Genomic DNA, 27,876 nt, shown 5'->3' on the forward strand with positions numbered 1-27,876 from the left:
TTTACAAATCACCTTTTACAAATCAATTAAACAATCAAAAAATAAGCAATAATTATTAGAGAAAATACACTTCTACTATTGAATCAACTTTTACAGCCATACATCATTTTCACGCAGCTCACTTCTGAGATTAACCTGCATAAACCAAACATTTGCTCAAACAACACTTTCTACACATCTAAACCTACAAACAGCAAATTATTGAATTCTAGGTACTTAACCAAACATTTTCAAACCACAAGCCTATAAACATACCAATTGTTTATGGACATTTTTATAACGCGGATGCAGGTAGGCAGCGTCTCGTATATATCGATCTAGCCATATAATGTCGAAACCACAAGCCTACTGCAGCTCTATCTATCGGTGGGAGGTAGATACTTTATACTTCCTGTGATCAAACGGTCCAACGCCAAGCATACGAGAGGACCACAATCCCCTCTGGGTCCTTTCGTTTGTTGTGGTGCGGTCTCGTCTCTGCTAACTGTAATATTGAGCTTCTTTGGCTTCTTGTTTCCAGAACGAGTCCAATAATTTATCGCATCCAAGTATTTAGCCAAATAAGAGCTCCATCCCTTAATAATATCTCTTAAATCAGCCAATGATATGTAATTTATTGTGTCATATACTATTGCCTTAAGGGATGGGATCTGAAGCTCGACGAGAAGCCAATGGTTACGTTCCAAAATAGGGATAAACACCTGCAATCATAAGTAATAATTCATCATTTGCGCACTTATTTATGAATACCTTTAAACTCAATCTAAAATAAACACTAACCTTATCGACCTCCCACCATGCAGGATAAAGTTTAGCTTGTCCATTGCCCAACGCAAATGATTCATCTCGTTGATTCTTCAAGTGAACGACGTTAAAAGACGTCGGCATAATTGTATACCGTGTATTTCTTTTATTTTCCTTAAGTTTCCTAATATTAGAAGACGTGACACCCACGCATCGATATGCTGTTTTACAAAAAAAGACATATATTAGTAACTTACATAAATTTACAAAAAAAATAATCAAATGAAAATATAAGAAAAATATAAGACTTACCCCTCCATCGAAATAGCCATTGTCTTCGACCCCTAATAATACGCCCCACCAAGACCGATCAAGCAACAAATAGATATCATCATTGAGCTTGCATATGTCAGTGAAACACCCCTGGCTTCGCTCATGTAGATAAAAATCAACTGCGATCTTAGCCCAAAGGGTGTTATCCAGAATTGTGCCCGGTAGTTGTTTCCTCTCCTCTTCAGATACCGGTATGGTACTGGCCGGTAACTCATACGAGAGCCAACTTGAATACATCATGTCCGGCACGTCAGAGGGTTTCTCAAGAATCCTACATATGACGCCATGTGAATCGGACTCTTGAATGGTGGGAGGGACCTCTTCAACGATGACAGTGGCCTCTTGAACGGTGGGAGGGGACTCTCGAGGAATGATAGGGGCCTCTTCAATGATAGGAGTGGACTCTTGAGGGATGATAGGCGAGTCGGGCTTCTTCTTGCGGTGTCTTCGCACTATTGGGGTATACGGAGACTTAATAGCACGTGCACGCCGTCTGATGCGTGAACTCTGTCGTGCAAGAAAAACCCGACGTAAAGCATCCACCTTATCGGTCCGCTAAATAAAAATACAAATATCAGTAAATAAACAGACATGATATTTAAACAGTGAAAACAAAGATAAATATATTTCAAACTTTCAACCAAAAGACAAAACAAAGACAAATACTAACTTCACAGTGTTAAAGTAAAAAGTTTAGCAGTTTTGGCAGCAACCGAATAAATTTACTAAGCAATCTAAGTGAAATGGTTAATTTAAGTGAAATTACGAGTAAATTTATCATCAAGTTAAATATGGAAAATCTTAAACTTACCTCGTTGCGTAGAGTATGAACCTCATTCTGCAACGATACTACCATCTCACGTAGAGCGGCAACCTCACCACGTAAAGTAGACACCTCCACACGCCATGCACCATCGTTATCGCGTAGAGTACCGATCTCCTCACGCAAGGCATTGACCTCATCACGTAACTCCCTTGACTCATCCCGTGGAGGTGGAGAACAGGGAGATAGAAGTCGTGGCATCTTTGTCGGTCGCCTATCATGAGGTGATGGTGAGAAGAGACTCGATGATGTGACGGGATAGGTGATGGCTCTCGTTGTAGAGGTGTATAGTCGGGTCGATCAGGTGATGGCTCTGGGTGAGGTGATGGCTCTCGAAGTGGAGGAAGTGGAGGCTGCTCATCATTCGTGCCATCAAAAAAACGCTGACTAGCTTGCCACCAATCAGTGGCAAGCTCAGCCTCCGTGGGTGTCAGTCTCATTAATGGAGTGTTGGACTCCTAAAAATATAAAAACTAAAACAAAGTTAAACGTCTACTATTAATAACTTGTTTATATATGATAGTATTTGTGTTAACTTACATTATTTATTGTCGCATATGGTATTAAGTCTTCCCAATCCAACATACGTTTCCTCTTCCAGGAAATAGCCCTAGGAATATCATCTGAGGATTTTAATGCATATGTCCGCATGCTGGGGAAAGCCTCGAATATCCAAATCTACAAACAATATAAACAAACATTAGTAATGTTAAATAATTAATTATAATTTTGAAAACATTATAGAAATTCTTACCTTAAAGGCCCAAACAAAGCCTGACAAAGTGTATTTCGACCCATCGCCCCGCAAACTTTTGCGGTCATCAAAGGCAGACGACAACTTAGTCCAGGTAGCTTTCCATATATACGAACCCCACGGAAACAGATTCCATGCATTTAGGTCCTCTACCAATAATATTAGCTCCTGAGGAATAGGTTGTCTGGCCTCTCTGCCTAAAAAGCCGGCATACAAAAGTAGTAGAAGGCATACTCGGACAACATCGACGTCATTCATCCGAGTAAAACCATCTTTCTTATTAAACAATTTCTTCATGTCGTCGACGTGTAAGTTCGGCTTCTCTATTGACTCATCAGGAAAAACCCTGGATAACCATGATGGGCGGGTGATATGACGAGTGTACCGGCCTACATAATTGTGTCCGAATCGTAGACCAGTGATTAAGCAGAACTCCTTCCGCCCAAAACAAGTATACGCCGGTGGAAAATAAAACCATATCTCTTCCTCACCACGTTGTATACTGTCGGGTAGATCGCTAGTCATGGTCTGAAGCCACAAATGGGTCAAACTAGCATCTCCACCCGGATGTTGTACTCTCAGCCATGGCCCGAAGCAGGTTTCTTCAAACAATTTTCTTTGTGCAGGTGAAAGCTTCGAAGCAATTGTAGTGGCTAAGCTAACTTTATTCATTAATGTCAATGAAGCCGAAAAAAATTTCTACAAAAAAACAATAAACATACCAAGTTAGATATACCAAAAATTACACTGTCAAGATATACCAAAAACAAACAATAAACATAAATAGTAGTTATTCTTGAAACTAAAATTTGCAACACTGTTTTGTCTTTTGGTTGAAATGAAATCGCAACGAGATAATGAGAATCGCAACGCGGAAATGACTATCGCAACGAGAGAATCGCAACGCGAAATGACTATCGCGACCAGACAATCGCAACGCGAAATGAAAATCGCAACCGCGAAATGAAAATCGCAACGCGAAATGAAAATCGCAATGCGATTTTGGTTTCGCGTTGCGATAGTTATTTCCGCGTTGCGATTTTCATTCTCGAAACTATTCTTCTTCTGCATTACTTCAACCAAAAGACAAAGCAAAGACAAATACTAACTTCACAGGCTAAACAATTTAGCAGTATTGGCAGCAATCGAATGAATTTAATAAGAAATCTAAGTGAAATGGTTAATCTATTATTGAAATTACCAGTAAACTTATCATCAATCTCAATATGAAAAACCTAAAATAATGCAAAAATTTCAACAAAAAAAAAACTAACCCTCGGAGGTTGATTTTCCATTTCTGAATGATTGTGAGGGATTTTTGAGTGTGAATGGTTGTGAGGGATTTCGCCGGCGATGGGGACGGAAATCTTCGGAGATGGGGACGGATTTCGCCGTAGAGAGTGAGAGATGGAGATGGGACTGAGTGTTGTGTTTTTGGGTTTGAGGTTATGAGTTGCGATTACTGTGGACGGTTCAGTTTTCGAGTTATTAAGAAAAAATTCGTGTTTGGAATTTGGAAAAAAAAATACGCGTTGTTACGAATGGCGCTATGTAAATCGCGTTGCGAAAGCCAGAATCGTGTTGCGAAAGTCAGTATCTCGTTGCGATTTTGTATTATCGCATTGCGATAGTAAGTATCGCATTGCGATTTTCCCAATTCGCGTTGCGATTTACTTATTCGCATTGCGAATTGGGAAAATCGCAACGACACTGTATACCATCGCAACGCGATTTCCAACTATCGCAACGCGATTTCCAACTATCGCAACGCGAAATGCAACGCGAATTTGCGATAATGGAGATCGCGTTGCGAATTAGCGATCGCATTGCGATTTTTGGTCATTTTGGCAAATCCGGAAAAAGTTGGTTAAAATCGTATATTATGGGATTTTTGGTCACTGAGGTTATTTTCTCATTATTTTATCAATGAGTTGAATATTAAAGATTAAATCAAAAATAATTTATTATAATCGACTCATAAAATATATATCGATCATAATATACTAATATCAATAAAAGGATAACATTAATAATTTTTTTTGAATTTTTTTAGTTAAAAATATTTTTAATAATTATAATAAATTCAACCAAGGCTTTAAAATAGTAATAAACTTAACCATTCATTAGAACTTTGTTGTTTATTATTATTAACCTGGAAAAGTAGTTGAAGGGCAAGGCAGAGACCATTGGCAGTAAAGTTAATGTTATTCGTAAAATAAAATAGTGACATAAAATATCTAAAATGATAAATATATGTAATAATTAGTAATTCATGAGTCCAACTATGCAAATTGTACATCCCAATAATAAACCATATTGGATTTTCACAATAAGGTAGCTAATTTAGAATATATGGTAACAAATGTATAACACAATTGTATATTTAAGTATTATTTTGTTTTTAGAAATGGAATATTCATTATCTAGAAATTTTTATTTTTTTAATAATAACAATTGAATTTCATTAATAAAATTAATGAAATGAATCAGAATTATAACACACTTAAACATAAAAAGAAAAGTGGCGCAATAGTCACCCAAAAATTCATAAAAAATAAAAATATTAAACTCAAATATACACAAAAAAATTGAAATCTTTCTTACTTCTAAAAGTAATTTTCTTTTATGTGCAATTTAATCCATCGACTTTATATTTATTCAATTTGATTATTTAACTGTAACTTTTACAAATCTTTCTTCTCATCAATTCATTGATTTCTTTATAATTCAATCAATATTTATCTTCAAAATCACTTTTTATTCTATTTATTGACATATTTTCCAAAAAGACATTTCAACCTTAAAGCTACGTTTGGCACCGTTAGACCATCGCCAAACAAAGAAATATTGTTTTCTCTGTCGTTCCCGTTTTCCCATTGTTGTGATCTTCGTCTGACCATTGAAATGTCAAGGATAAAAACCAGGGTTTGGATTTGGATCAAATTTACCAAAGATGGTTGCAATTTCCACTCATTACCGTTTCACCGTTACTTTACAGCAGAATCCTCAGTCCTGGCCAACCTGCTCCGCAGTATCTATAGGCACAAGGATCGAATTAGCTACCAATAGTCTTGGCATGAACATAAACCACCTTCAAACCGATGAAAACGAATTCGATCTCTAACAATAACCACCCTGATCAACAATTTGGAAACCATTTTTATCCAACTGTGGCAATCATGGCAAACTCGGAGGTTTTTCGATATCATAATTTCTGTTCCAGGACTTGTTTTTAGGATTCCGTAGGCCAGTGCCAACCTCTCACTATGGTGATTCAAATTTCCTTCTTTTTCCTCTTCAGAGATATCCATTAAAACCAACTCCGTTTCAGGAAGAAACCCTTTCGACTTTGTCCGTCGTATCAGCCCCTCTAAAACTTTGTATAGTCCCTCCGTTTCAGGGTGAGATCTATCACCGGCCTTGAACCGGTGAATGACTCCTCCCAACTCGATCCAACTCTTACCTCTACTTTTCCGAATCCCCTTTTTCTTCATCATATCTCTGACTCCTTCGGCGCTTTCCCATCTCTTCATCGAGCAGTACATATTTGACAGCAAGACACAATCACCACTCTTAAGACGTGATATATTCGCAATGGCAACTTCACCAAGCTCTGGTTTTCGATAAGTTCTGCAAGCACTTAAAAGTAACCTCCAAATAACAACATCTGGCTCCATAGGCATTGCTTCAATAATGGCATAAGCCTCTTCTAGCTGGCCAGCTCGACCGAAGAGGTCAACCATCGCCCCGTAATGCTCAATTTGTGGCTGAACCGAATAGTGACTACTCATCAAATTAAAATATGTCTGACCCTCTTCAACTAAACCAGAGTGACTGCATGCAGTTAAGATTCCGATAAAAGTAATCGAATCAGGTAAAATATTTTCATCCTCCATCTTTGAGAACACCGCAATTGCATCGAAAGGAAGGCCATGAGTTGCAAGCCCATTAATCATTGCATTCCAAACAGACACATCACTTCGATCTGCACTATTAAAAACTTCCTTTGCAGTTTGAATTCTACCACACTTCGAGTACATGTCTATTAATGCCGAACTCAGTATGGCATTCAGTTCAATTTCTTTCTTGGTCATCAGACGATGCACCCACAGAGCATGATTAACAGCTCCAAGTCGTGCACACACCGTCATAACCGAAGCAAAAGTAAACTTATCCGGTTCCAGATTTGAGCCAAGCATCTCACAAAATAAGCTTAAAGCCTCTTCGAAGCGTGCATTTTTAACATATCCTCCGATCATTAAGTTCCAAGTCATCAAATCCCGAACAGGCATTTTTAGGAAGAACTTCTTAGCGAAACCATGTTCCCCAAGTCTCATTAGATGTTCAATTACTAAGTTTGCAACGACCACATTAAAATCGGATCGAAAAACTTGATCGAGAAGTTTCCGAGCTAAAACAAGGCAATCACATTGCAAATAAGTACTCATCAAAGTAGCTACAAGAGATGGATAAGTCCCATACCCTAGTTTAAAGATTCTTGTGTGGATTGCACTTGCAGTCTTATAATCTGAGGAGACCTTGCAGGCTTCAAGAACATTACACACTGTACGATGATCTGGAAAATGGTATTTTGCAACATTAAAACATACCAATGGGGCTTCAGATACAAATCACAAAAATGGTAACTTTTACCTTGAATTATAAAACCGAATTCAACTTTTAGTAATTCAAATTCATAATTCAAGTGTTTTATAACATGCTGGGGGTTCTTCAAACTGCTTTAACATTCAAATCAATAGACAGCAAAAGAGCGAAAACGAGAATGAAAGATATATATAAAAAAGATATCAATTGAAAGAAATAAGTAGAAAGAAAATCTAATGGGTACCTCTAGAATCATGGAGGAAATCATAAGCTGATGAAGATGGAGTGTGAGAATGGGTCGATCTGATTACAGCGGATGTGGTTTGTTGAGTCAGCTTCTTCACTCCATTTCGCTGCATATTTCGTTCTTCTTTTCCCCCTTTCGTTTGGACTGAGCTTTGCTAGAAAATAATGAAATCGGATGGATTATTTTGGAAATGTTGAGCCCAGTACTTAGGATTTTTAAAGCCTGGCTTTCATTGTTCAAGCCCATAAATACAAATTTAAGATCCAATCTATTATTAATTAATTTATCCGAAATATATATATGAAATAATATATTATCTTTTATTAATCAATGAAATGTATGTTAAATAATATTAAATGAGTTTTTTATTATCTTATAATATATATAAGGTATTATATATTTAAAAGACTTAATTATTTGATAATAAACATCAATACACTCCTACAAACATCATGTTTGAACCCATAACCTTAAGGGTACGTTTGGGTCACAGAATGTAAGATTATCAGTGGGAATAAAAGATTACCAGTGGGAATAAAAGATTACCAGAGAATAAGATTACTGAGAATGTTGTATTTTGTGTTTGGTTGGTTTAGCAGGAAGGTAAGATTACAGTGTTTGGTTAAAGGAATAAAAGATTATTGGAATGTATATTTTACCAAATTGTCCTTATTATATATTTATTTTTTAACAAGTTGAATTCAACTATAATATTACTATAATTAATTTATATATTTTATTTAAAAATTTAAATTCATAAAATTTATATAATTTTTTTTTACAAAATTGAAAAGATAAATAGGTTTAATGAAAGAGTAAAATTTTATTTTAATCCCTGAACTTCATATAAAATTTTAATTATGGATTTTTTTTGTAAATCTAAAATAATTTAAGGATAAATTTGTAATTTAATCTTCGTAGAATTTTTATTATTCAACGAAATAAGAATGATATTTTTTTAAAAGAAAAAAAATTCAAGGGCATTTTAGTCCAAAATGTTGGTAATCCAACAATATCTAAGGGAAGGGAGGTAATCACATTCCCGGTAATATACCCCCAAAATACCACTGTTGGTAATAAAAGATTACCGGGAGCTGGGAATGTTGGCCAACCAAACGGGAGAATGAGAATTTCATTCTCTCGATAATCCCACATACCCCGAACCAAACTCACCCTAAGGGATAACAACAATATTTTTAATCACTAAAGTCACTTGGTTCATACAAATAATTTAATTTAAATATAAATAAAATTTATATAATTATAGAGCAAATATATTTTATCGATTGTCCAAGTTGCTCATTTTTGTTCCCTCGTATTCCCTTAGATATGGATTATGGACTCATCAAGAATATTCTCCTTTCTTTCCTTCCTAAAGTACTTTTTTCTCTTCATTTCTAGGATTATGATCAGATTTAGAATTTATATAAAAAATATATTATTATATTTATCTTTTATTATGTATTAAAAAATATTTGTTGTAAAACAATTAATATAATATTAAATATTAAATAGTATATGTAAAATATGGTAGGTAAGTTAAAAAAAAGAGCCATTATATAGTTGTGAGAATCTGGTTTTAATAATCAACTGTGGCCCCATCACCCTTAATATATGTGAAAAAACAAACTTGGCTGTAGGAGTTACAAAGAAAACTTCGTTGTCAAAATCTGGTTTTAATTGCCAATTGTGGCCCCATCCATCACCTTCAAAATCCCTCAACCCTCACTTTTCAGTTTTCACTCAGTCCTTTTCATTTCTTGTGTTTTTTGTTAGAACTGAACCAGTAATGGCAGCATCTGATGTTGACCAGCAGCCAGGTGACGATAATCTTTGCATGTTGTGCAAAGTCGGTTCAAAGCCAGGTGAGGGGATAATCCTTTGCCTTTTCTGTAATGCACCTTGGCACCAACCTTGCCTACTTTCCAGTCGTGTATCCCGTCCCATCGATGATGATTTCTGGGGTTGCCCTGAGTGTGAAAATCGTATTCTGCAAGACGATCTAAATCTATTCACCTTCGACCTTGATAACGACCCCGCCACTTCTTCTTTCGCTCCCGCTGAGAATAGCATGATCTCTAAGATTCTGGAGATCCAGGCCGATACGTCGCTGACGGAGGAGGAAAAGGCGAGGAAGAGACAGGAGTTGGTTAGCCGGATACCCCTTGTTGAACCGACGGAACTAGAAGCCAAAGACAAGACTATACTGGAGTCCGACAACGAGCCGTCGAACGTTTCTGATGAGAGCTTAAACTGTTCTATTTGTTTACACATGCCTGACAAACCTGTTACGGTGAGTTTTTTTTTACCTTTGATCTTTCATTATTTTTGAGCAAAGATCGAAGTTTTAATGTTTCTGGTGATTTTTTTTTCTTTCAAGACGCCATGCGGACACAATTTTTGTCTGAAATGTTTCAACCTGTCGATTCGACAAGGGAACCGAAACTGCGCCTTGTGTCGTACACAGATACCAACGACAATGGTGAACCAACCTCGTATCAACCTGACGCTGGTGTCTGCCATCCGAATGGCAAAGTTGTCCAAATCTACTGGTTCGGACGCTGGCTCTTCAAAGATTTACGAACATGTTCACAACCAAGATAGACCAGACAAGGCTTATGCAACCGAGCGGGCTAAGAGGAGTGGGAAGGCCAATGCTGCGAGCGGTCGAATCTTTGTGACGGTGCCGACCGATCATTTTGGTCCAATATTGTCTGAAAACGATCCGACGAGGAATCGAGGAGTGCTGGTGGGGACACTTGGGAGGATAGGTTGGAATGCCGGCAATGGGGTGCTCATTTTCCTCCTATTAAAGGCATTGCAGGCCAGAAAGATCATGGTGCACAATCCGTCGTGCTCTCCGGAGGTTACAAAGATGATGAGGATCATGGAGAATGGTTCCTTTACACCGGAAGGTAATTTTGTATTCATAATTTCCTTAATCTATTAACAATACGCACACATAAGAAGCAATTGTTTCGATCCAGAATTCTTTAGAAAAAAAACTCATTTTTACTACCGCTCTATTCATGCATTGAAAATGTAGTGGTGGGAGAGACCTAAGCGGAAACAAAAGGACTAACAAGGATCAATCTTTTGATCAAGAGTTCAAGAGTGGGAACGAGTCGCTTCGTCTCAGTTGCAAAAATGGCTATCCTCTTCGAGCCATAAGGTAAATTTCATTGTTTAAACTTTATCTTTATAGCTTTTCACTCCAGTATATTTGATTTTTTATTCAACTTAAATAGCAATTTAGCTGCTTCTCTAAAACTTAAGAGAAAAAAAAATCCTTTTCAGGAATCTATTTAATTTTTAAATTGGACACCATACAAGGCATAAAATATAAGTTTAAATTAGTTTTAGGCAAAAGAGGTAATTATGAGATAGAAAACTTGAAAAAACTCGTGTTTTTCTCATATTGTCTGTTCATTAAATTTAAAATATCATATATCAAAAAATTCAAATCAGATTTTCGAAAAATACAGTAAAAACTATCATTTTTATATATATATATTTATAATTTGCTTATGTTATTACCCAAAGAAAGCAGAATCTGCTTCACAAGAACCAACTATAACCTCAAGCTGAAACCAAACAAAAGCATGCTTCCAGCTCTCAACAACAGTATATTACCCTATACAAATCTCAATCAAAATAATCGATCCTCTAATCTTTGCGCTACCTATCATTGACCATTCCTTGCTGAATAGGTATCCCCATGAACCTCAACCGAACTTCTGCTTTTATATTTCTAATGATCTTGTCCACATTCATTTTAGCCCCGCCAAAGACCCTTCTATTTCGCTCCTTCCAAATATGACCAAATATGCGTTCCATGCAACCTTCAACAGGGTGAATAGAAAAGCCTTACCCTTTAGTTTCTCCTATGCCCAAGAGACCTCCTGCTCCTAGGTTCCAATTGTCCGTCATAGCTGGCATAGCTCTAAAATGCTCCTCCACACTTCCCTCGAGTACTCGCATCCAGAGAACATGTGATCTCTAGATTTCATACCATCAGGGAAAATACAACAATCTCCACGAACTACAATGCCCCACCTTAACAGCCTATCCTTCGTGGGCAATCTATTCAACAGAGAAAACCAAACGATGACAACATTCTTAGGAATATAAAGCGGAAACCAAATAAGTTTCGCCTAATTCACCCCAGCCTGATTCCTCCCGAGCACCTGCCAGGCCTCATTAACCTTATACCTGTTGCGGAAGACGGCTATCGGATAGAGAAAAATTACAACTGATAATTTGAGAAAATAAAAATGAAGATAAAAAGAGACACAAAATTTACGTGGAAAACCCCTAAATAAAATAGGGTAAAAACCACGGGCAACGGTAGAAGAATTTCACTATGAGAAAATAGGAATTACAACCTCTCTCGATCTACCAAGGAGAAAACAATGATAATTCTCTCTCGATAAAAAGGAGAAAACAACTCTCAAGAAACTCTCTAAATTCTCTCTAGTATTGGAAGAAAGCTAGAATGCTTTGGGATGGTTTTGAAACTAAATGAGCTAGGGTATTTATAGTTGAAACTTAAGGACTAATCTTATAAATACCCTAAAGTTTAGTGACTAAAGTTTATAATTTACCCATTTAATTTTCAAACATTATTGCACCTAATTTTGACATTGTTGCACCTAATTTTGACATTGCAATATTAGGTGCCTAACTTGAACCAATTTTCCAAGCTTTGACATTTCAACAATCTCCCACTTGAAGATTTGATTAGAACAATCATATCTTCACACCATTTTTTTTACCTTGTACCATCATGTTGCTTACGTCTCTGACAGGCCACAAGAGGATCGACACCAGGTAAATTTATCAGCGTTGATCGCCTTCGTCATGAAATCTGCTATGTTATCTTTGGTATGAATCTTCTGTATATCTACCGTTCCTTCTTCCACCTTTTCACGAATGAAATTGTACTGAACTCGTATGTGCTTAGTCCTTGAATGAAATGCTGGATTCCTTGCTAGATGCAAGGCGCTTTGACTGTCACAAAACAGAGAGACATACTCTTGATTGTGCCCAAGCTCCTCCAATAGCATCTTCAACCAAATTGCTTATTTACTGGCTTGTGTAGCTGCTACATATTCTGCCTCTGTTGTGGACGTAGCCACAACTGACTGCAATTTTGAAACCCAGCTTACAGCTCCACCAGCAACTTTGAACACATATCCTGTAGTAGATTTGCTTTTATCCAAATCCCCTGCATAGTCAGAATCTACATACCCATTAATTAGTAAGTTTGATCCTCCGTAACATAATGCAACATTTGAGGTCCCTTTGATGTATCTTAGGATCCTCTTTACTGTATTCCAATGCTCTTTGCCTGGATTCGCCATGTACCGACTAACCACTCCCACTGCTTGTACAATGTCTGGTCTTGTGCATATCATAGCGAACATTAAACTTCCCACTGCTGATGCATACGATACTCGAGACATCTCCATCCTCTCTTCTTCACTGCTAGGACTCATACTGGAGGATAATTTGAAGTTAATAGGAATAGGGGTAGAAATTGGCTTACAATCTTGCATACTAAATCGTGACAAGATTTTCTTCAAGTAATTCTTTTGTGAAAGCCAAATCTTCCTATTACTTCTGTCTCGGTGAATTTGCATCCCTATAATCTTGTTTGCTGATCCCAAGTCCTTCATTTCAAATTCCCGAGCCAGTTGTGCCTTAATTCTTCAATATGATCTTTGTTGGGTCCTGCAACCAACATGTCATCCACATACAACAGCAATATAACAAAATCGTTATCACCAGACCTCTTGAAATAAGCACAAGGGTCTGCATTAAGTTTGTTGTATCCAAGGCACATAATGAAGGAATCAAATCTCTTATACCAACACCTCGGCGCCTGCTTTAGACCGTACAGAGATTTGTTCAACCTGCAAACCAAGTTCTTTTTTTCGTCTTCTTCAAAACCTTCAGGTTGGAGCATATAAATCTCTTCTTCAAGATTTCCATGAAGAAAAGCTGTTTTAACATCTAGCTGCTCTATATGTAAGTTCAATGTAGCACACATTGCCAAAACTACTCGAACTGTTGTTAGTCGAACCACAGGAGAAAATATTTCATTGAAATCAATACATTCTTTTTGAGTATATCCTTTGACCACCAGTCTTGCACGATACCTCTCAACTTGATCGTCTCCATTTCGCTTGGTTTTGAAGACCCATTTGTTACCAATTGGCTTCCTTCCTTGTGGTAGTGACACAAGGTCTCATGTATTATTTTTATGAAGGGCTTCGATTTCTTCTTGCATCGCCATCATCCACAGTGAAGCATCTGAGCTGTTTATTGCCTCCTGGTATGTTGATGGCTCACCGTCCTCTGTTAAAAGGCAGTATGCAATATTACCTTCTATAATATAATCTGAGTGCCAATTGGGACGTCTTCTCACACGATCTGATTGACGAGTTGTTGGAGCTTCAGAACTCTCTGGTTCTTGTTCATCATGTGCTGGTTCTGCTTCAGAAGAATCTCCTTCTTTAAACTCTTTTTCCACATGTATCTGAGTAGTCTCTGACTTTTCAGCGTTATCATCGTCTTCTTTTCTTTGTAGCTTATCTTCTACAAAGATAACATCCCTGCTAATGATCACTTTGCGGGCAGTGGGATCCTACAAGCGATACCCCTTTACTCCATCAGCATACCCCAAGAATTTGCATTTCCTGGATTTTGGATCCAGCTTTGAAATTTCTTGGGCGTTGTACATCACGTACACAATACTTCCAAATACATGGAGGTTTGAATAATCAACTGGTTTACCAGTCCACATCTCCATTGGTGTCTTCAGCTCTATTGCAGTTGATGGAGCTCGATTCACCAAATAACAGGCGGTATTGCTGCTTCTGCCCAGAATGATTTTTCTAGGCCTGCATCCCTCAACATTGCTCTTGTTCTTTCTAACAAGGTTCTGTTCATCCGCTCTGCCACTCCATTTTGTTGAGGAGTGTTCGCCACTGTGAACTGTCTTTTTATGCCTTATTTCCTGCAAAAGTCATCAAATTCTTCGCTTGTGTATTCTCCTTCATTATCTGTTCTGAAACACTTGATCTTATTTCCATAATCAAGTTCTACCCGCGCTTTGAAGTTTTTGAAAGTTAAAAACACGTCTGACTTCTTCTTAATAGAGTGCACCCAACATCTCCTGAAGTAGTCATCAATAAATGAGACAAAGTATTTTGCTCCACCTAGGGACGTTACTGGTGCTTGCCATACGTCAGAGTGAACCAATTCTAGAACACTTTTGCCTCTAGAATTTGATGTGTTGAATTTCAACCGGTGCTGCTTACTTGTTATGCAATGCTCACACAAAGGAAGTGATACATTTGTTAAGCCTGGAAGTAGCTTTTGCTCCACAAGGACTTTCATTCCTTATTCTGACATGTGTCCAAGTTTTTGATGCCATAGCATTGCCGAATCTGAACTACATGAGGCAACAGAGGCTTCTGCTTCTACCAAAGTCTCTCCCTTCAGCATGTACAAGTTTGCAGCTATTTTTTTCGCCTTTCAGCACCACAAGCGCTCCACGGAACACCTTCATGATTCATTTCCGTGTTTCAATCTTGCTTGCATTATTATCCAACAATCCGTAGGATAATAAAATTTTCTTCAGGCCTTTCACGTGCCGCACATCTCGAACAACTTTAATTGTTCCGTCATACATCTTCAATTTGATGGTTCCCACGCCAACGATCTCTAAGGCATGATCATTGCAACTAAAAACAGATCCTCCTGAGATAGGTTTATAATGATGAAACCATTCTCTTCTTGAGGTCATGTGATATGTTGCTCCCGAATCAATGAGCCATATATCTGCAAATCGTTTTCTTCATTCCACGGTGGTTGACGCTTCACAGCGTAGAGCATCTCCATCATCTGAAGTGTTTACGGTATTGCCTTGTGGATTGAAGTTTTTATTTAGACTCCAACAATCCTTCTTCAAATGACCCTTCTTTCCACAGTTGTAACACTTTAAATTCTTCTTGCTCCTCGACTTCGATCTACCATGTTTGTGACTGCTGCTTTGGCCACGTTCTGTTGATCTCCCTCTCATCGTTGTCAACGCTTCTGCTTGTTGCAGATTTACTTATCTGTCTTCCTTGTTCTTGCGCCGATTTTCTTCTTGTAGAACAGCAGCTGCAACATCATCAAAGACTAGACTAGTGACATTACTGCTTGTCAAGTTGATGATGAGTTGATCATACGAATCCGATATACTTTGAAGTAGAAGTTCAGCACGTTCTTGTTCTCCTATTTTACAGCTTAAGGATGTAAGCTGAGAAAATAAAGTATTCAGTGTATTTAAGTACTCCGTCACTGAAGTAGATTCTGGCATACGGAGAGTGTACAATTTTCTCTTAAGGAAAATTTTATTGTGCAACGATGTGGCCTCGTACAGTTTGGTGAGATGATCCCATATCTCCTTAGATGTCTTCTTCTCCTCGATACTTGACAATACTTCATCTGCTAATGCTAGATGAAAGTTTGTCATAGCATTTCCGTCCATTTCGATCCATTTGTTGTCATCTGTGAAATCCACTGCCTTTCACTGATAGTTGCTAGACAACCGTCTTTCCTCAGGATGACCTTCATCTTCAATTTCCACAATGAGAAATTTCTCCCATTGAATTTTTCAATATCAAATTTCGTTGCCATAGCTTCTATTATTGATAGCTCCCACTATTTCACTATCATGAATAGTTCTCTAGAACCTCAAAGAATGGGTAATACCTTCTTATTTTCTTATGTTGGAGGATCCACCTTTTGGTGGCAACCACAAAGACAATAAGCATATATTACACACTCAAATCTGGCTCTGATACCAATTGTTGCGGAAGACGCTATCGGATAGAGCAAAATCGCAACTGATAATTTGAAAAATAAAAATGAAGATAAAAAGAGACACAAAATTTACGTATAAAACCCTTAAATAAAATAGGGTAAAAACCACGGGCAACGGTAGAAGAATTTCACTATGAGAAAATAGGAATTACAACCTCTCTCGATCTACCAAAGAGAAAACAATGATAATTCTCTCTCAATAAAAAGGAGAAAACAACTCTCAAGAAACTCTCTAAATTCTCTCTAGTATTGGAAGAAAGCTAGAATGCTTTGTGATGGTTTTGAAGCTAAATGAGCTAGGGTATTTATAGTTGAAACTTAAGGACTAATCTTATAAATATCCTAAAGTTTAGTGACTAAAGTTTATAATTTACCCATTTAATTTTCAAACATTATTGCACCTAATTTTGACATTGTTGCACCTAATTTTGACATTGTAATATTAGGTGCCTAATTTGAACCAATTTTTCAAACTTTGACATTTCAACAATACCTCCCCTGCAACGCCCAACAGCCCATAGTTCCATACACAAAAGGAGCAGCCAAGCCTCGGAGCTTCAACAATTTCCTCTAAAACCAGCTATAGGTTCTCGGAACAAACATTTCCATGAACGGCCTTCCCTTCAAGACATATGCATTAGACAAAAGCACCCAAAGAGAATCAGTCTTGACCACTAAAGCCCATATGTGCTGAATGAAGCAGGCTTTATTCCACGTATCCAACTCTCGAAGCCCCAAGCCACCCTCATTCTTCGGCTTATAAATCATTCCCAGCTGACCCGAGCCTACTGATCGCTTCCCTTCCAGAAAAAGCGAGAACACAATTGAGTCATTCTCTTAATTACAGCCTTTGGAAGCACAAAGTGTCTGCGCCAATAAGTCTGGATATTGTAAAGTACACTTTGAACTAGCTGCAACCTGCCAGCGTATGAAAGGAATCTAAAAGACTAGCTACCCACCTGAGCAGCAACCCTCTCCAATAACGGAGCACAATCTTTCTCCGTGAGCCTTCTCGTAACTAGCGTCATTCGACCCTAGTGGAGGTCTGTCCCATATAGACATATTATCACTACGACTACTTTTGAGGCAAACTAGACATCAATCAACCCCTTCTCAAGTTATCCTCCAATAACCAAAAATTGCTCTCAACAACGCCCTCGTTCTCCATGAGATTTTCATCAAAAATCCTTTTATTCCTCTTATACCATAACTTCCAGCAAATTATTGAGAAAAAAACATATACCAATCAAAAGTAAAATGTTCCATTAAAATAAATCTGTCACCGTGACGGCCACCAGTATTTCTTGAGGTGTTATAGTTGTTAATATTATGTCTACTAGAGGGCCTTCATTATCCAGCGATGTGTCATGCCAAAAGTTAGTAAACAAGCCACCACAAATGTTCCAAACAATTCCCCATGCACTCTCATTCAAATATGGGCTAATACCCTTCCATAATCGCCAATCGGAACAATTACTAATTCTCAATATAATTGGTAAGTTTTCTTCCCGTTTGTATTTAGCTTTTATGATCTGAATTCACAGTTTTTCCTCTTTAGGGATAGACACATGACCCAAACCCAAACGTAGTCGCAATCTCGATTATGCTATAAGACATACAATTTTTTTAATAAATAGATTTGAATCTTGACATTGCTGATTTGATGACCCAAGTAAATATGGAAATTAGTCCACACCGTTAGGGGTTGTTTGGTTCGGAGAATGTGGGATTCGCATGGGAATGGAATCCACATTCCCCCGTTTGATTGCCTGAGAATCTCATTCCCGGTAATATTTTATTACCAATAGTGTATTTTTTTGGTATATTATCGGGAATGTCATTACCTCTTCCTTTAGGTATTATTGGATTACCGGTGTTTTAGACTAAAATGCCCTTAAATTTTTTTCAAAAATATACTCCTTCTGTCATTGAATAATAAAAATTCTACGAATGTTAAATTACAAATTTATCCTTAAACTATTTTAGATTTACAAAGAAAAAAGTCTATAATTAATATTTTATATGAAGTTCAGGGGTTAAAATAAAATTTTACTCTTTCATTAAACCTTTTTATATTTTCAATTTTGTAAAAAAATTATATAAAATTTAATTTTTTTAAAGAAAATATATAAATATTTTCCAACTTGTTAAAAAAACAAATATATAATAAGGATAATTTGGTAAAATATACATTCCAATAATCTTTTATTCCTTTAACCAAACACGATAATCTTACATTTATGCTAAACCAACCAAACACAAAATACAACATTCTCAGTAATCTTATTTCCTGGTAATCTTTTATTCCCACTAGTAATCTTACATTCCGTGAACCAAACGCAACCTATATGCATTTGTGCTATTGTAGCCTTCACAAATAACATGAAGTCATTGATAAAGAAAAAAAAATGAAATATCTCTAGACCATGACAACTGTGTTTAATATGCCTCTAACACCCTTGCTTAGCCTCAGATATTTTAGGAACTTCAATGAATATGAAATATTCATTGCCTTCTACCAGTTAATCTTATATAATGCCTTGTAAAAATGAAAAAGATTTAATGATCAATCATTTACTTCGGATGCTATTAAAAAACTTTTATTTCCATCCATACCAAAAATACTACCCTTTTCTTTCATCTTCAATTTTGATTGTTTTAGTCCTTTGTAGCATGAATCATATTATTTTCCCCCCATAAATGGAAAGACATACATCACCGATGATTCCATGAAACCGCCCTTCTGCTATACCAAAATGGGACGCCGTTGAAATCTTTCAAAATTCTCTTTTAGGGATTTAAATCACGATTACAGTCGTATTTTCGGTTGTGTTGCATTTATCGTGATTGCGGGCATAATGGTACTATTGCGGTGATTGTGAACAAAAATACTCCTATGGGACTTTGAGAAAAAAAATAATGGATTATATAAGGGAGGAGAAAAATATTTTCCCAAGTAGGACGTTTTGAACAATGTCGCTAAAAGACGTCAACAATAGCCGGCGTCTTTGGGAAAACGGCCAGAGCACACGACGTCTTCAAGCTCCGGCCAAACCGCCACGGCTAGCCTCCCTCTCTCCCTCTTTTCTCCTTCACTGCTGCAGCCCCTCTCTGCCTCCCTCTCTGCTGCACATTTCAAGTTTAAAGCAACGGCGGAGGTGAAGAATCTAAAGACGCCATGTACTCTGGCCGTCTTACTAAAAACGTCATGTGCTCTGGCCGTCTTCCGGAGTTCACTGTAGCTTTCACCCCACTTCAAGAAATGATTTTTTTCTTCCCCATTTCAGCCATTCCTTTTTCTCAAAGCTCCATCAGAACAAATTTATTGTGATTGCAGGTACCGTTGTTGTACAATAATGATTTTAGACGACACCCTTAATTCTATACAACAGAAGCTATTCAAATAGCGGACCGCTACTTAAATCCCTGCTTTTAGTTATTTTTCGTGTTTCCATTTTTGACATTTTATTGTCACTAGGGAACCACCAATGGTAGTGGATGATGTTAGCCAACAGCTCCCTGGCTTTAGGAGCTGGTTCAACAGAGCTTCAAACACTATTTTTGCAGTGGATGAATGTTCCTTCTTTAAACATTCAACTCGAATAAAAATGTCTTGTTTAAGAAATAAGCGAACCGATTGATAAGAAATCATTTGATCTTGCTCGTTGGATTCATTGACTGTCTTTCTATCACGTGTGAGTGTATAATATTTGAATTGACAGTACTTGATAGTCAATTTTTTTCTCAACAAGAGAATTTTATTATAATTAAATTATCTAGACTGTATATCTCACTAAAATCCTTCGTAATCTTAAACGAGAGAAAAGAGTATATACAACAAGAGAATACAAAGCTCACAACAGATCCTAATAACATGTTTACTAATAAGGACAGCTTTTAGTCCTATATCACATTTCTAAACGCCGTTAAAAATTCTCCGACGTTCGTAAGAGCACCGCAAGAAGTACCGCTGAATCAAAAATCACAATAGTTAGCGGTATTTCTAAACATAAAATGCTGCAAAATATCGAGTTATATACTGCGTTTTGAAAACAAACGACGTTTATTATCATAATATATAGCGGCATTTTTTCCTAACTTCTCAAATTAGACCCTATCTTATTTGAGAAAGTGTATTTGTTCTCAATGTAAAGTGTTTAAAACTAATATACAAAAAAAAAATTGAAGAGAACATTATCATAAACAGTGAATGCTTGAAAATTGATACCACGTGATGAATAAACGTGGAAGCTTACATATGAATAAAGATATGAAATAAGAATAATAGTTAAAATACTCAAAATTTCTCAAACAATTCATCAAAATAAAAAAAGCCAGGAATTAAAAGGAACACAAATAAATAAACAATAAAAAACAACTTAAAAAGGAAATTAAAATAAATAATTAGATGTTATAATATCGGAACGATGATTATCGACAAACAAATAAACACGGTCGAAAAAGAAAAACAAAGAATACAAGGATTTAGGTGGAAAACTCAGAAGGGAAAAATCACAGGCAGAGGAGAAGAATTTCACTAATATGAAGGAAAAAATACAAGAGGATTTTGATGAAAGAAAATTTTGATTTCTAACCCTGACCCTTAGTATATATTTATAGGGATAGATACTTGATTACAAAGTAAAACTAAATAAAGTAAAATTCTAATTTAATAAAATTTTCTACTTTTATCAAAATGGGTTTCCTACTTTCCCAATATTTATTTATTAATTTGTGTCACTTTGAATTCGAGTCAAACTCTAACAAATCTCCAGCTTGACACGAATTCTGAAAGTGCAAAGGTTTCGAGACAAAACACTCAAATTCGATGTAACACTCAAACTCAACAAAAAATAATTCTTCACTTCAACGAACAAGTTTTCCACCTCTTCCACAACACCCCTCAAAGGGTTAATCTTCAGTAATGGACATCGACCGAATCCAAGCTTTTTCTAGGCTTAGATTTAGTCTTCACATCGACATGGTTATCATAAGTGTCAACTTTGCTTACAAATGTTTCACCACGAGCAATATCATGCATATCACAATCTCGATCATCAATGATAGTTATATCTTCAAATTCATTATGTTCATGAAATTGAACTCTTTTCTGCTTCATATAACGAGACAAAACACTCAAATTCGATGTGACACTCAAACTCAACAAAAACAATTCTTCACTTCAACGAACAAGTTCTCTACCTCTTCCACAACACCCCTCAAAGGGGTAATCTTCAGTAATGGACACCAACCGAATCCAAGCTTTTTCTAGGGTTGGATTTAGTCTTCACATCGACATGGTTATCATAAGTGTCAACTTTGCTCACAAATGTTTAACCAAGAGCAATATCACGTGCATCGCAATCCTGATCATCAATGATAATTATATCTTCAAATTCATTATGTTCACGAAATTGAACTCTTTTCTTCTTCACATAACTATTCTGCCCACGGTTATTTTGTTCAACAACGTTATTTGACACGATGAATGAAACACCAACTGCATTGTCTAAAACTGTTAAACCCTATAGAACATAAAACTTAATAGTTTTTCTCCGCCCTTTCAAACAACAAGAGAGTCCTTGCAAATTTTTTTAGCTCCACCGTCACTGGAGGACTTGTACCCTTTTGAATCAAGAGTACCTAACAAAATTAGATTTCTACTCAAATCTGGAACATGTCTCACATTACCAAGTGTTTGAACAATCCCATCGAGCATCTTAATCTCTATTGTGCCAATACCTGCGACTTTACAAGGGATATTATTTCCCAAAAATACATCACCTATAGAAACAACTTCATACGTCGTAAACCAGTCATGATTAGGACTCATATGAAAACTACTACCAGAGTCAAGCATCCACTCATCACCTGGTATAAATTTTCGTCAACCGCAACTAAGAGTTCTCCGTCATCCTACTTCTCTACTATACCGACCTCACTAAATTTTCTAGATTTTTGCTCTTCAGGTTCTCTTTTGATTTTATTTTGCAACTTGTAACACTCCGATTTAACATGACCTTTCTTTTTACAATAGTAAAAAGTTTTACATTGATTGGAAGATTTTGATCTACCCCTTCCAAAATTATTAGAAGAATGTTTGCATTTTCTCCCACTGTCTAAGCTAGTCGATTCATGCATCACAAGACAATCTGCCTGGGGCTCAGAACCAGATACAAAATGTTTCATCTTGTCAAACGAGTGCAAGTCATTGTAAATTTCTTCAAGAGTTAGTGTTTCGTGAATGTACAAGATTGTATCTCTGAAAGACGAGTAGGAAGGAGACAGCGAACATAGGAGGATCAGTCCTAAGTCTTCTTGATCATACTTCACTTCTAAAGTCTCTAGATCAGAAATGATTTCCTTGAATGTGGTCATGTGCTCTTCAAGAGACGAACATTCCGCCAACTTGAGCGAATAAAGACGTTGCTTTAGGTGCAACTTACTGGTCAATGATTTTTGCATGCAAAGTTGCACTAATTTCACTCATAAAGATGCAATTGTTTTTTCTTTCAACACATCCTACAAAATTTGATTTGAAAAGTGTAAACGAATCTGAGAAATAACTTTACGATCTTTACGTTTTTCCTCATTCGTCCATTGTGTTTCCGGCTTCTCATCAAATACTTCTATTGCATCGTCAAGATCTAATTGTGCAAGAACATCTCGAATTTTCACCTGCCATAGCGAGAACCTGATGTTTTGATTCAACAGCAGAATATCATACTTCATTGTTGTCATAATCTTAAACTCGAAGCTCTGAAACCAATTTGTTATAATATTAGAAAAATGATTATCGGTAAACGAATAAATACGATCGAAAAAGAAAAATAAAGAACACCAAAATTTACGTGGAAAACCCAAAGAGAAAAACCACGAGCAGATGATAAGAATTTTACTAATATGAAGGAAGAAAATACAAGAGGATTTTGGTGAAAGAAAACTTGATTTCTAACTCTGACCCTTAATATCTATTTATAGGTATAGATACTTGATTACAAAAGAAAACTAAATAAAGTAGAAAATAATTTAATAAAGTTGTCTACTTTTAACCAAATTGGGTTTCCTAATTTCCTAATATTTATATATTAATTAATTTATGTCATTTCGAATTCGAGTCAAACTCTAACCTTATATCTCATTAAGAACTTACGTCTAGATAAATGAAATGTCTGTCCTATAAAGATATTTCGACTTAACAAACTAGAGAAGACCTTGAACCATAAAAGATAGACGCGCAACCAACTAAGGCTATTTCACCCTAGCACACGATGGAGAAGAATATCTTAATTTACCGCAATACAATTAGGTCCTTACACTCCTAAACCAAAAAAAAAATAAGAATCTTAAACAAATAAAAGAACTCTCACAAAGAACTTAGGAGGAAAATATAGATTTATTTATGAATTGTGTTGTATGAGATAATGAGTTCGAACAGTTATGCCTGCAGAGTGTATGCGATGTCAATAATTAAGAAATATTATGATCAGATACTACCTTATAATCAACTCAAGCTATTCAAAAAAATAATTTAATAAAACAAATATTAAATCTGATCATAATTTATCGAAAACAAAATAAAAAGTTATAATATGAATTTAATTACAAATAATTAATATAAATATTAAAAATTCTTAATTATTAAAAAAGCTAGTATTGGGACTACAATATCTTTGCTAAAACAAACATATCTTAAGTTTCTGACGTCCGATTGAGACGTTTCAAGTTACATTAGAAAGGTAACCGATAACTTTTTATTTTTTAAGAAAATATCTTAACTTAGAAATGTTTGAATTTCATCTGAAAATCCATCGCAAGTCAATTGATGTTTAAATCTCAAAAATCAACTTTATTTTCTTATCCAAAATGACTAATTTTAAACGTGCATCATTCATAGTATTGTACAAGTACAATATCATAGTTCCCTTAGTCTAAGTTGAAAAGATTAGTTACCCTCTTTGGATTATCCTATGAGATTCAATATAAAAAAATTATTTTTAAATAGTATAAAATAATTTATTTTTGGATAAGTAGTTTGTGCATATATTATCCAAGAGAAAGCAGCCTAACTGCTACATCTGACCAACCACACCAAAAAAAAAAAACAGATTCAACACCATCACAGGCTAACCAAACAAAAAACCTCAAAACACCACAGTCAAGCCTACACAGTTAACCCTTACAAAATCCCCCAATCACTACACAATCAATAATTGAATCTATCGAACGACTAGAAACTCAAAACAAGCGATGACTATGCTCTTCCTATATACAATATAAGAATCTTGTCCAAGCCAGCTTAAGAAAACGAACAAAAAGGGAACCACCCTTCAAATTATATATCCACTGCCCACAGGAAATGATCATCCCGACACAAACCCCTGTAATGCAATCTGCAAACACTCAAGATTCTCTCCCAAACTCTCCTGGTGAAGGAACAATCAAAGAACAAATGACTTCTTGACTCCATATCAACACCATACAGAATACACAAACCGTCAGTGACAGTCCCAAACCGAGCTAATCTATCCTTAGTTGGCATCCTATCCAAATGGTCATCCAAGCAATAATGGAATGCTTACGGATATGAGAAGGAAACCAAATTAATCTATACCACTTCACCTTATCCCTTGCAACTCTAGTGTTCTCCCAAATCCGCTTGTAGTTAACTAGAGCCCAATTCAGACTAGAGTCAAACAAAGTCCTCGCTTCACCCCTCAACTTCAGCAACTTTTTGAGAATCCAACTAAAGTGAGGCTTGCACTCCACCTGCTAGCAACTAACATCCTTCAACACATACTCCTTGATCCAAGCCACCAAGAGGGATCTCTCATCAACAAGGATATTCCTTACCAACAACAAGTGACACACCTTACTCCAGCAGAGCAAGCTTTTTAAACCTAGATCCCTCTTAGATTTCAAAGAACATATCTAAGTCCAATTCACCCGAACTCCTCTAGCAGAAGCATCATGACCCTTCCAGAAAAACCTCATACAAATCTGCTCAATCTGTAAAATCATTGACTTAGGCAAGATGAGTTGCCTGCTCCAATAATAAAAAACACTAAACAACACAGCTTTGATTAATTGCAACCGATCACCATAGTTATGCTTCCTATGAGACCACTTATCAAGCTTCCCCCTAATCTTCTCCAACAATGGCAAACAATCCTTTTCATTAAGCTTCCTTGTCACCAAAGGTACCCCAAGATACTTTACAAGGAGATAACCTCTTTTGAACCCAGTGACTTCTTGAGTCTAAAATAATTATAAGATAATATTTGTTAATTATTTTTCTTAGTCATTGGGAATGCACAGACTCTACAGATATAATTATTCGAATTCGAGACCTTTAGGGAAAATAACATTACATTTAACCATTGATATCATTTAATGGGTTCAATTCAATATGAAAACTTGTTTTTTTTATTAATATTACAAAATTTGTATTTGGTCATTAATCCATAGAAATGTTCAGGTGTCTGAAAATTTAGGCTGTTTCAATCCGTTGATATAATCTTGTGGTGATGAACAGGTCTTACAAGGACAAACATTCTTCATATGCTCCTGAAAAAGGGTTACGTTATGACGGCATTTACAGAGTTGAAAAATGCTGGAGAACTGTTGGAGTTCAAGTATTTGCAAAATCCAACATTCTTATATTTTCTCTTCTATAAAATACACATATCTTGATTTCAGCGATGAACACTTCTCTCTGCAGGGCTTCAAGGTCTGCCGATATTTAATCGTTAGGTGTGACAATGATCCTGCTCCATGGACCAGGTTCTCGCCTTGCTTCTACTGTATTTGCCGATTAACTGTTTGATTATATGCATTTCTTTTCGTTTAATTTACGGCTACATATTGACTCAAATTTTAATTAATAATTAAATTGGATTTATTGTAATTTTAGTAGATAGAGATGATTTAGTAATTAAGTTTATTTTAAGATACATGAGATATTGTGTATTTGTATCTTTCATGATCTTTATGTTTATAGTGAATTATTATTGTTTTTCTCGTATGTGAAGTAGTCAATGTTGAACTATATTGAACTTGTCTTATTATACGTTGATATAGTTTTGATTATTTTTCCGTTTATGAATTCTTAATATTTGCCTTACCTCCACTGTAGTGACATGCATGGCGATCTCCCTAGACCTTTGCCGTTTATTAAAGAGCTTGAAAAGGCATCCGATATAACCGAGAGAAAAGAAAGCCCGGCGTGGGACTTTGATGTCAGTATAAACATACATATATATGTGTTTGTGTGTGTGTACAATTCACATGCATGGTTTTCTTTGTCATCTTGGGCTATCATTGTTGTTTTTCAGGATGTTAATGGCTGCTGGAAGTGGATGAAACCACCACCAATGAGCAAGAAAAAAGAAAATACCGGCGGTTCTGAATCCCGGAAGATGCCAAGGAGCAGCACTGTAGTTAAGCAAGCACTGAATGTAGCCGGTAGAAAGAGGCTTCAAAAAGGTTAAACTTTTAATTCCTTCTGGAAAATTAAGCAGAATTATATATCTCAAAAGTTCAAGCTTTGAATGGCAAATAAACCTTTTTGTTGTTGTAGATTTTGGTTGTGGGATCTGTGATCAAGTGCTGGATATGCCATTAACAACCCCATGTGGTCATAATTTCTGCAAGTCATGCTTAGAAGCTGCATTTTCCGGAATATCATTTATGAGGGAGAGAAATGCAGGTGGTCGGACCCTCCGCTATAAAAAGAATGTCATGACATGCCCTGCTCTTGATTGCACTTTTGATTTATCCGACCATTTGAACAACTTACAGGTATATATTCGAAATAAGCATAATCTATGATTTTTTAAAATAATTTAAGATATTATATGTTCATTCTAATGTAAATCAATCATGAAAAGCAGGTAAACATGGAGCTGAAGAACCTGATTGCGAAGCAGATGAGAGAGTATGAGGATTCTAATGCAGAGGAACTAGGTGAGTAGGAATGGAAGGAGGGAGTGGTTGAGACAATCATTTTCTTTAAAATTTTAAATTATTTGTATATATATTTTAAGATATTTCCTCAATATTTTATATTTATAATATGTTTTCATACTTTAAAATTTTAAAATTTATTCTTTTAACATAAAATCTTATGTGCATCCTTACAGTGAGAAAGAAGATTTATCAAGGACGAACAATGATTATGAAGAACCGGGTGTTGATGGTGAAGATTCGGATGATGCGGAAATGGAACTCGAAGCCGAAAGGCCTTCAAAGCAAAGGAAAGTCGATGGCGACAACGAGGGTTAAACAAGTTCTTCAAGATCATCATACAATACAATATAATAAATCTTCATATATTTCCCAGTTAAAACTGCCATCAGCTAATAATCCCAGTTGGAGAACAACTTTTCACAGATTGGATCTGTGACTGTTAAATTTTCAGTTTTAAACAATTCCAATGGCATGAGCCATTAAACTTTGTCAGGTTCGTGTTTGATTCGACTTTATTGTTTTTTC

At 36.2% G+C, this 27,876-nt stretch overlaps 1 protein-coding gene and 1 pseudogene across 1 annotated transcript; one reads left to right on the forward strand and one right to left on the reverse strand.

Moving 5' to 3' along the window:
* Window positions 1-5,453: 5,453 nt before the first annotated feature.
* Window positions 5,454-7,653, reverse strand: LOC120210091 (pentatricopeptide repeat-containing protein At5g50990-like). Its single transcript, XM_039208899.1, has 2 exons — window positions 7,504-7,653; window positions 5,454-7,230 (listed from the first exon to the last, which is right to left on the reverse strand). The coding sequence occupies exons 1-2, from the start codon at window positions 7,616-7,618 to the stop codon at window positions 5,714-5,716; spliced, it is 1,632 nt and encodes a 543-aa protein (XP_039064830.1). The 5' UTR covers window positions 7,619-7,653; the 3' UTR covers window positions 5,454-5,713.
* A 1,642-nt stretch (window positions 7,654-9,295) lies between these two features.
* LOC120210077 lies at window positions 9,296-27,666 on the forward strand (annotated as a pseudogene).
* The last annotated feature ends 210 nt before the right edge of the window (window positions 27,667-27,876 follow it).

The sequence above is a fragment of the Hibiscus syriacus genome, unplaced genomic scaffold, assembly GCF_006381635.1.
Source record: "Hibiscus syriacus cultivar Baekdansim isolate YM2019G1 unplaced genomic scaffold, ASM638163v2 tig00109908_pilon, whole genome shotgun sequence".
In the NCBI taxonomy this organism is placed as follows: domain Eukaryota; kingdom Viridiplantae; phylum Streptophyta; class Magnoliopsida; order Malvales; family Malvaceae; genus Hibiscus; species Hibiscus syriacus.